At 32.8% G+C, this 12,185-nt stretch overlaps 1 protein-coding gene across 1 annotated transcript in view; it reads left to right on the top strand.

Annotated features, from left to right (window-relative positions):
* MS3_00002399 (uncharacterized protein) overlaps positions 1-12,185 on the top strand; it is a 104,174-nt gene that overhangs the window by 84,074 nt on the left and 7,915 nt on the right. The window contains exons 6-7 of the mRNA XM_035732448.2: positions 1,977-2,923; positions 10,412-10,478. Coding sequence (XP_035587464.2) covers positions 1,977-2,923; positions 10,412-10,478 — 1,014 coding nt within the window. The remainder of the gene's footprint in view (positions 1-1,976; positions 2,924-10,411; positions 10,479-12,185) is intronic.

Below are 12,185 nucleotides of genomic sequence, written 5' to 3'. Positions count from 1 at the left end.
ATAGTAGAACTGTGTTGATATTTGTGTTGAAAATCTTGGCCTTGGTGTTGGTTGACATTTGTTTTGAGTTCCAGATGTTCTTCAGTTGTAAATATACTGCTCTTGCTTTGTTGATCCGCGCCTTTATATCTGCATCAGACTCACCCTGTTCATCAATGATGCTGCCCAAATATGTGAAGGTTTTTACATCTTCCAAATCCTCTCCATCAATTGTGATTGGATTGGTGCATTCTGTGTTGTATCGGAGAATCCTGCTTTTCCCTTTGTGTACATTGAGACCTACTGCTGCTGAGGCTGCTGCTACACTGGTCGTCTTTTCCTGCATCTGTTGTTGCGTTTGCGATAGGAGGTTCAGAATACAGCAAATTACTTTAAACGATTTGTTCTTATGACAGCTATAGAAAATCTTAGTGTAATCATCAGTGTTCTTTGTAAATGTCCAGTAAAAATCTAAACAAAGGTTGCTTATTCCTTGTCTATTCTCACTCAACAATCACTCAATGCAGCCTCTTTTCATAACGCTTTATGAATTACAATGTTGTTTATTATTGTACAAATACAGATATTTTCAGTACATCCAAACATAAGTTCTTCAGTTTATTTCTAGCCATCTTTACGTTTAGAGTTCCAGAATAGACATATATCTAAGACTAGAATGCACTCAAGATGTTGGTGTTTAAAGTGTACATAGTACTCGTCAACTCATCGAAATACTACCGTAGACAGATGGATTTATTCTAAGAGCGATTCATATAAAAGCTTAATTTTTAATACAGTGATGTCAGCTAGAAAGCTGACCATGAGAATTAGACACAAACATTCGGGTTTCAATGTTCAATATCGGAACAGTTATTATATTTGACAAGAGATAAATCTTGGCTAGTGATTTTCGAATCTTGTTTTCCTTTATATTAAGACATAGGAGTGACCTTAAGTTAAACGCAAGGACTTGTGTTTTTCTTAATCTTCTGAACGTGACTCTTCGATATCTGGTAGATATATATTTGAATAAAATCTTCAATTAAAGCTGACCAATATTATTTAATGGTTTTGATGGAGTTCTGTTCTCTGAGTTGGTTGGTTTGGTCGTACTATTCTCCATCCCAATGGGAAGTTGATTGGGGATCGTATCTTCCACTTGTTGGGTGAACATACTAACGAAGTCACTTATAGAGAAAATATAGTTGTTCTCGAGTGAAAGCTTGTCTTTTGGTTCAATTCTCCCATTTTCGAACAACGAAAAGCGTACTACGCTCATATGATTTTTAGATAGTGGAGAAGGTTTGTAGCTTAGGTGGATGATTTTGATGGAGTTTTATTCTCTGAGCTGGATGGCTTGCTCAGAAAACAAAACTCCATCAAAACCATCCACTTAAGCTACAAATCTTCTCCACCACCTCATTATGTAATGCTTTTTTTGTTAATCAATAATTTCTTATTTGATATAATGTGTAGAGAAAAGAAATAAATTCCCAGAAACCAGCATTTATGGCTTTTTAATAATTTAATAGTTGAATTCGTGGGTCGATTAAACCTCGACCACCATGAAAAATCTGGAAGCACTAGACGGCCGTTTCGTCTTAATATATAACTCCTCAGTAGTGCGCATCCACGATCCTGCCCGCGGGATTCAAACCTAGAACCATCAGTCTTTCACGCGAATGCTTAACCCTTAATAATTATTTCATTCAAAATCAACTTGTGATATAAATTATCATCATCTTTTTGAAAACAGAATAGTGGTACAATTCTTTATATTGTTTGCGTAAAATTTGTTTAACTAGATGGTTTATGTTTTCTCGGCCAGAAAAAGGCTGAAAGAAGAATGCGGTTAACAGATTAGTGTTTATGACTGTCATGACGGATTATTGTACATCTTGAGTGAAATCAATTTTTATTATTTCATATTTTATTAAATACATTAATAAAGAAAATCTCATTGAATAATTGTTTTACTCTCATTAAAAAAAACCTAGATGACCTCATTCTATTAACTGATTCTACTGAATTGATTGAACAACAAGAAAGTACAAATCAATTAAAACCACCTTCGAAAATTCTATCACCATCAGCTTTTACACTACCACAACCACCACCACCAACAACAACAACAACACCACCACCACCAATGACAACAACAACATCTTTAACCTCGGCAATAATATTACATAATAATTTATCTAAAAATAATTTAATGTGCAATTTTATGAATGATCATTCAATTGTTTCACCCTGTATAACATCTAGCTTAATGTATTCAACTGATACATTAATTATACCTAATATACCGAATATACCAAATAGTTTGACAGAAATGTGTAAACATTCAAATGTTACACCATTATGGAGTACTTCATCAATAGATGAACAATTCACAATACCGATAATCACTACACAACAAAATGAATCTTTGTTATCAACTTATTCAACAAATAGTAATCATAATAATAATTCAGTCGATCAATCTTTAGAATGTATTTCAATAAATAGTCATGATAAATTATCATTTGATTTATCACTAAAAACTACAATGAATTCATTGTCAAGTGAACTGTCTCCATTATTACCAACTTCTTCTGTTTCCTTGTTCTCTTCTTCGTCTTCTTCTTTGTCGTCGTCGTCATCATCATCGTCGTCTATTTCAATTAGATGCAATGAACTACAATTAGATGTGAATTCTATTAAATCTTTACAATTTGAACAAAACAGTAATAACAATAATAATTACACGAATACTAATTACATCTTACCGGTTGATTTAAATAATATACTATTATTGAATGAAAGTAAATTATCAGATGATTATCCAGTAATAAGTATTCCCGATAGTGACAATAATAATAATAATAATAATTCTTGGTCAAATCTGAATCATCATCAATTGGATTCAAATAAACCAGAATTACAAACAAAATGTGAACAAGTAAGTTATTCAAAAAAAAAAAAGAATGCAATTAAAAAGTTATATAAAGTACTTTTTACAGAATTGATGGATCTATGGTAGAGAAGATTTGTAGATCAGGTAGATGATTTTGATGGAGTTTTGTTCTCTGAGCAGGATGGTTTGGTTGTGGAGCTTTCATCGTTCTTCTGGACGACATCATCAGCACAAAATTTCAGATAGAAGTGAAGTGTTCAAATTTCTCCATATGCGTTTTACAGCTTGTTCTGTACATCTCGACGTTAAGTTGGTTCTTATTGACCTTACATTTGTCATTGTTTACTCCTTTGTTTTGGTTGTGTCTCCCATTGGTTTGATTTTTGTTCCTATATTTGTGCATAATTTTCCTGATTGGTTGATAAATTGGATCTATTTCAATGTGCATGTTGATTGCTGATTGACCTGCCACTCATCCTATTTATGACCTATGTCGTGTAGAGGAATGTGAATACCAGTGTTAATGTTCACAATGAGACTTAAATCTGGTACCTTTTAGTTTTAATGGCAAAACATACACTGAACTACTTAGTTCAAATAACTACTAAATTCTTCATTGGATATGATGTTTAGATTATTGTTAGTAAGCGATTGAATCATTGCACTGTTAACATTCAGCACAGAAATTTCATCATTTTTTACTGGCAGAAGTGTATCCTGTGTAGATTGCTTCGATATAATTATTTTGTTACACGTTTTATGAAATATATAGATTGTAGTTAGTAGTGAGTTAGTGAGATTGAGGACAACGACTTCATTCGGTGTTGAATTTTTCAGCTCGCTGTAAGTGCATTGCAGTCTTAGTGTTCACACTTAGTAATCAAGTAGAAAACACTATTTTTCGTCATAACAACTATGATAATTTTGTAATTCAATAGATCGTTATTACTAAGCGTGACAACGGACCACGGGTAAACTCGAGGAAGCTGTAGGAGGCTCAGAAGGAGCCAAAGATATTTCATCCAATCACCTTTGGGAAGAATATTCTAGAATTCTTGCATGTAGCTTCCTGATTGGACGATGCCAATAACCCCCTGTATGCGGACTGAAGGACTGTAATGATGATTTCGTTCTTACTAAAAACTATAAATACCGAACAATTTTGTACTATAATTGACACTGTCTGTGAATAACATTGCTTTCATTAGTCTTCTGTCTTCTCATTGCGACTTGGAAGGGTTCTGGCGTTCTAGTGATCACGTTATACGCGGTATATCAAGTGCAACCTTCAAGATATAACACTAAGAATACATCTCAATATATTCATTTGTTTTAAGAAAAATACATACTCCTGGAATCCTAATCAGAAACTATGAGTAGTGGGGTTAAAACTTGTCAGGTATGGGTAGTTAGTCACATAAAACAATTGCAGGTGGTCTAAAAATATTGTGAGCTCGTTAAAGTTCGGCATGTACACTATTGTAGAGGTCTGAAGATTGAACCTTATCGGTAAACCGAAAGCCCTGAGTTTTGTCCTTTTTGATGAGGTTATGGATTCATTTTTTTAAGGAGTCCCACAATATGAAAAGACAGCTGTGCTGTACCGCCTTGTTTTCAGTTGATGCTGAACTTATATTGGTTCATGATATCAACAATATTCAACAATTTGATTTACAGTCTAACTATCGTTCGTTATTAACAACTATATTTTTCTTACTGCCAACATGGTTGAACTTCAATGATCATAAATCCCGACGAGAAATTTAAGAACAGAGTTTATAGTCAGCTATCAAGTTGTATGCGGTTTATGATTTTTCTTTATTCGTTTGAGTATATCAATATTTTTCATTCACAACTGAATGACTTTCACCTTAGCGATTAATGTCCAACCATAAAATGTTGTTCTGTTTGGGGTTTTCAACTATTGAATAGAATATTTTGTAGTCAGCATAGTCAGGTATTTTATCCATAATACCAAAATCATTTTACTATTAGCAAACTACATTCCGCAGGAAATTGTCACATATTTTTCATATGAAATAATGCGGCCAATAGACACTAAATAATTTTAACGATAAACCATCACTATTATACTGTATTTTTCTATCTTTTCATTACTATAATGTAATGCGTTATGTTTCATTTGTTAAACTTTCTAACATTCCCAAAACTTAGATTGGTGGTTGGAGTTAGTCAACAGGAAACCCTGGACCTAGGTTTTGTGCTACTTGGCACTCCTCAGCAAGGTGTTCGTGTAATCTTGAGAGAACTGATGCTCCCTGACGGATTTGATCCTGTGACATTCAGCTTTACAGTCAGGGACGTTACCACTGGGCTGTCCGGGCAGTGACTGACCTCCTGTAGGACTGAGAATTCGATCTGCATTAAAATGGACCTGACATACACGACATTGATCACCACCCAGCGATCAATCAATTGTAAATCCCTAAAACTTATCTATATTAGTGATTAATGAAATTCTATTACTTATATATTTAATAGTTTTGTATACTACTGGTAGTATCAGTCCCCTTAAGATTGCTGGTACTCCTTAGTGACGAGTGGCAATTAAGATATAACCTAGGTCAGGCAGGGTTTTCTACCAAACACCCACAACCACCTGTCATAAAAACTGTAGCAACAAAATATGAATTAGCAAAGTAAATGAATTTATTCATTAATAAATTTAGGATAGACGTTTCATAGTGAGTTTTCAATCTGAAGATTGTTTGCATCATGAAATGACGAATCAACAAACTAGACGTAATTCTCTAACCCCAACATCTGAATATCTTGAATACGAACAATCTTGATAGTTGTTAGTATCCATTGCTAACGAGTCCTAAACTAGAATGAAAAAGCTATTAATGGTTCCCTGGTCGTCAATTGGTGTATAGTTCAAGTCAATCCAGATTATTTTGTAGAATTGTAGTAAGCAAAAACCCAAGTAGGGTAAATCGAATGTGTTTGAATGCAAAATTACAGAACATCTTAATAAAATCTGTGAACCATACATTAAATACTCCATTTGCAAAAGTATCAATCAATCAACTTAGATTTCACATTTATTTCATTTCCACAGCAATCATTCACTGTTCTTGTTCTCTATTCTTCAATCAACCTAACCTTCTTCTGTCAGGTATTTCATATTCGATTGATGATACACATTACTTATATCTGTTGATATCAGTAGTATACACCGTAGAATGAACTAATCAAACTAACTAATTATTTGACTCCTCAGCAGTGCGCATCCATGATCCCGCACCCCGCGAGATTCGAACCCAGGACCTATCAGTCTACGGTATACGGTGGCGCAACTTCGTAGATTGATTGAAGTTAGACATTAATACCATTGGATGTCAGCTAATTATTTATCCACATCTATATTACTAGAATAAGTTGCTTTTAAAAATATTTAAAAAAAAACAACAAATATTTACATCCCTTATTCTAAGGTGACAATTATGACAGTTCAAAATCATTTACCATTTGAAATGAAATCATCTCAAGTTGATTTTATCATTACTTTCTTTGTTTTCATTTTCTATTACAATATAACTAACTGATTTCCTACTGAGTTAACATAGAATCATGTTACATAATACTGTTGCATTTCTTGACAGGCAATCTATATATATATGATCGAAATAAGTTGAGATCTGATCTTGTTAAGTGAATATAAGTTTTTTTCATTTCAAAATGTAGTCCCTAGAATTTTTTGTTCCCTAGAATTATAAAACAATGGGATGTGATAGAGTTGAATGGTAAGTATTGTATATTGTGTTAGATATAATGAATCTATCAAAATCTTAGATTGTTATGATTTAGAAAAGTCATTAATGATTAAATCTGAATAGAGCTTTAATGAATTAATGTCCTTAATAATTGATGGTAATTTTATAAGAATGATTAGTTGAACGAAGTATTCTGTTTTCAGTGAATTCATTATTAAAGCTGTACAATCACAGTGACTATCAGGATTCAGTACCTAAGTAGATAACGGCGATGATGTTTGAAGTGAACGGTAGTGGGTTTGAGTCCTTGGGGTGAACGTCAACTCTGGGATGCGGGTACATCCAGTTAACAAGTCTCAAATAGGACGAAACGCGTGTCAAACTGCATTCCACTGCTAGCCACTATTATCCTTTGCTTATCAAGCTTGCGACTTAAGGCTATATGGAGACAGTACGCACAGTAGGCATATATGCCAACAAGAGACTGATCAAGTGCACTCCTAAATAACAATGGGAAGATACAAGTAAAACAATACCGGGTGAATTTATGATTATTGTTATCGTAATTATTATCATCCTGAAATATATATATATATATATATATATTTGTGATTTTACAGCTTTGAAAATGAATCCGCCGACAAGAGAACTCTTCATTGAACTAATCTTTCTTACTTAATATCTTAGTGGGTGTACTCCATTTACTAGATAATGTTATAAACTGAATAGTTTAGAAGTTGATTTCCGCGTGGTTTTTGATAAATATGAATCACAGGTGATACTTAAAATAAATGCCAACTGTTGCTTAATACTTTATTTTAATCAGTTAACAATAACACTATGATCAGCTAATAAGTTTTTGTTACAATCGATATGATGAAACGATACTGCTACGTTCAGCTTACGATAACTTCGTTTAATAGATGTGTGATCTAATGAGAACTCAATGAAACGGCGAGCGATACAAGGCATTTACTCAGTAATCCTCAAAACAGTGAGAGATATGTGATCAGGAAAACGTTGTTTTCAAGAAGACATATTCGAAATGAAACAACTCTGTACATACAATAGCCAAACACGACCTTGGGACAAATGGTAAAATTCGTAAAATAAGATAATAGCAAAGATCAGCATAGAAATACGAATAAGAACCAAGTTATCATTGTTACTCTTACTAAAAAACAACAAAAATTCAACTACAAGAAAACTAAATAATCTTATGTCTCTTAAGTAGATATCAATTGGATTAACATTAAAAATTATAGAGAGAATTATACAAGTGTTTTGACTTTGTAGCTCTTCGAAGATGTACATGTATAACTTGGAGTGGGATACAACCTCTATAATCAAATGGGACACATTTCAATGACTGTTTCATCCTATTTCACAATAGGTGATATTTCAAACTGGCGTTAGAGATGTTTACATAAATATGACTATCATAACTATCATACGATTATATAATTTTATAGACTTATAATAGTGCAGTCGAGTAAAAAAATTCTTACAAAACTCGACATCTTGGTATTATATCTCGTTGAAAAACTTCAGTCGATAATATAAAAGTGATACCTTTACAAACAATTGAATATCAACCATGAATTGTATAGATAACTCATGAGCTTATAAAAGTAAACTTTGATTATTAAGAGTATTTATTACCTTACTTACTTACGTGTGTTACTCTCCATGGAGCATAGGCCGCCAACCAGCGTTCTCCAACTTACTCTGTTCTGAGCCTTCCTTTACAGTTCTATCCAATTGTTGTTCAGTCTTCCCATATCTGTCTACATTTCTCGACGTAATGTGTTCTTTGGTCTTCCACTTCTCCTCCTCCTTTGACCTTGAGGATTCCACGTGGAAGCTTGTCTTGTGACGCAGTTGGGTGTGTGTTCTATACACTTCCAGCAAGTCTTCCTGATTTCTTCCTTCACTGGGATCTAGTTTCTTCTCTCCCATAGTAGGTTGTTGCTGATTGTGTCTGACCAACGGATCCGAAGTATTCTGTTTAGACAGCTGTTAATAAACACTTTTATCTTCTAGATGATGGCTTTCGTAGTTTTCCAAGATTCCGCCTTATACGGTAGAACTATTTTGATATTGGTATTGAAAATTCTGACTTTGTTGATAGTTGTTTTGAGTTTCACATATTCTTCATAAGGGTCTTTATCTGTTCGATATTTGCAAAAAGAAATTACAAACATGAATAATGAATAATAGGGGTGTATATTTGTATAAACGTTTAAATAATGCGTGATAAACAATAAGGATGCCGATGTGATGATGTCTATCAATCAGTAATAATACTCATTTCATTGTAAAATAAACTTTCATATCATTAAATAGAACTGTATGAATGACTAAATTGGATGGAAACTGCCTATTAACTTAGTATGATAATCTTTTATGACTAAACTGCTTTATGTTTATTTCAAGAATCAGTTAGTTTATGTATAAATGTTCTTGCAGATAAAGAGGAAATTCATTCTTTTTGTGACTTTTCATTCTTTTTATTTCTTTCAACTTGAAAAGATGCTTGTATAAATAGAAAATACTATCTATCTATCTATCTATCTATCTATCTATCTATCTATCTATCTATCTATCTATCTATCTATCTATCTATCGTAAAGCTGAATTCTTTAACCCAATTGAATCTATTAAAATCAACTTTATGAACTGTTTGTTTAGATGAGAATTTGATTTTCATTCATTTTCTTTTAGATAGCAAACTATCGTTATGTAATGTTACAATTGCTGGCAGTATACTATGGTTTGTTATGTGAATTAATGAAATCAATAGGAAAACCTTCTTCACCTAGGTTTTATATTACATATGGATTGTTAACAAAAGACATCTATAATCCTGAGGTAGCTATTGATTCACTTGAGATTGGAATCTTTGTTCAAGACTGTTACATAAATGTTACCAGTACACGCTAGGTACTTTAATGAGTTGGTCACAACACTTTTCAAGGTTGTCTCATCATGCACTAATGGCTGATTTATCATTCCTTTTGTAAAGAAACTATTCTTTACGCATATTCAACTGTATCCTACTCTAGCCTGCTACGCTCGCTAGTATCTGGGTCGGTTGAAAAAGCCTAGACCAAACATGGATAAGTTATTAGTCCTTTAAAATCACTGAATCTTTATATGAATGTTGCCAAAGTAATATCCGTCCATTCTTTAGAAGTATGTTCCAAATGTGTTTATTATAAACTACAACTGTAACTATTATTATTATTTTCACTGTTTCGTTTTTAGCTTCAATTATCATGACCTCTCTTTTTATTTACTTTGAATTGATGAAAAGTTTGGAAAGTTTATTCGCGATACTTGTACCGGATCCTACAACATATATGTTAATCTGTTTCAGTCAGTTAGTCAGTCAGCTATAACGTAGGACCAGTCACATATATGCATCAATCCAAGTTCCCATACCTCATAAGCACAACAAGATGAACACCAAATTCATACAAGTAGTTAATTCAGTGGCGGCAATATATAAAAAAAAGATTGAATATAAGGAGATGGTAAAGGAAGAAAGGACTAGTTGGTAGAAAGAAAGACACAAAGTGATTTTAATCTCACGGTTTAAGGGAAGACTTATAACTACACCTTGGTCCACTGTATTCATAATCAACCTCTGTTAATCTCTTTAGTTAATTTAATGTTATCACTATTCAACAGTGTTGGTCAGTATCAAACTAATAGGTTACTAATACATTAAAAGCTTATCATTGAAATCAGTGTTTAAAAAAGCGTTTTTATATATTTTCATTCTTTTTTTCAGATTTTCACTGTTCTAAACAAAAATGATAATGAAATTGATGGAATGTCTGGTATTTTCCAAAATAAAAGTAAGTTATCCTATTATCAATTGATGTAATGTGATTTGTACTGATCCGAAATGATCGCAGATCAGATTGTTAGGTGAAATTAAGATTATGTATAATCGCTGAAAAATTCCCATTATATTAAAAACACAATTTATATGAATGAAGAATATTCTTTTCAATGAATTTCTCATCAGGTTCTACAATTATCTCATATCCAAATTAATAATCCATAAAATTGGCCAGATTTAAGGGCAAAGAGTACATCATCATTTGGAAATTGTAATATATGAATCAGGAATTGTTTGTTATATAAAATAAAATCGTTAATCATGGGGCTGACTAATATAAAGTGTTAACTTGAATCAGTTTATAAGCGAAATGAAATTGTGAGATAAATGATCAGAATAAATATGGTCAACATGGGGTAAGAAAGAGAGAGAGAGAATATTGTGATTACAAATCGGAAATTGCGTAATATGTAGAATAATTAGGTCAAATATAGTGTAGATTCAGGGATGGATATTGAATAAATTCCTCAAAAAGGGTTTATCAAGTGTAAAGACAATAATAGTAATAATAATAATAATAGCAGTAATAATGATAATAAGTTTGGGATATAAAATGAACATTAATCAGATTACGTCACCACATTATAAGATTGATTATTAGCTAGTTGGCCAGGGTAAAAGGAGTGGCTGAACATACTTCTTTTGGATACAAAGCTCTGACTTTTTGATCCGAATAGCAATTGCTTCAGCCGTCTGTAGGATTCGCAGTCTGACGGAATTACGTAGACTTCTGTTGACACGATAGATTATTGCAAAAGATTGCTCCATAATTGCTGTATGTCCTGTTTGGAATAAATGGTCTAAGATGGAGCTGTTAACAGTTTTGACAACACCTTTGATTAACCACACAGGTAGGTGCTCACGAGCCCGAATGTACAAATTCCTAGAACATCTGCCAATATAACTTGCTCCACAGGAGCAGTCGAATTTATAGATACAGCAGGAGGTGGCTAGTCTAGGTAATTTATCTTTCAACTTCGGAGTGATTATTGGTCGTGTGGAGAACATTAATTGTAGTCTAGCTGCGTTAAAAGTCCTTTGAATTGATCTACTCAACTTAAGTCTTAACATTTCACTTGGCGCGTCGCCTCTGAATTGTAAGCGTATATATAGAGGCTTTTTTATTCACCGTTGGGCATTCTCTACGCTGTCCTTTATTGGCTAAGTTTTTATTTATAAATTTCTCTGGATATTCATTTTCCTTCAGGGTTGTAAACAATGTCTTTGTTTCATCTTCAATCGTATCCATAGTGCATATAGTCTTGATTCTATGATATAGTGTCTTGATAAGGTTCTTTTTTCGTTGTAAAGGAACGAAACTGAGAAAGTTAGTATAGATTAATACTATTCAAATCAGGTTCTCATTTCTATCACATATACATATGATCAACATTAAGAGAATAAATGACATGTTGCTTGGTAATATTACTCAGTGATTAATAACTATGGGACTACAAGTGATTATGAATGATATATCGAGCAAAAATTAGATATTTAGCCGGGAAATTAAATGTTCTTGGTAGTTCATACTCATAACTGCAGATGTAATCGAATTCTAGGTCTTTTAGTCTAGTAATGTCTTATACTGTTCTTATCTCCCACTTCCGAATAACGTAAATTCTCGATGTAAAGAATCATCAGTTTTAATTAATATCTAATA

Source organism: Schistosoma haematobium, chromosome 1 (genome assembly GCF_000699445.3).
Source record: "Schistosoma haematobium chromosome 1, whole genome shotgun sequence".
Taxonomy (NCBI): domain Eukaryota; kingdom Metazoa; phylum Platyhelminthes; class Trematoda; order Strigeidida; family Schistosomatidae; genus Schistosoma; species Schistosoma haematobium.
The sequence above is the reverse complement of the archived record's forward strand: the minus strand, read 5'-3'. Positions and strand labels throughout refer to the sequence as shown.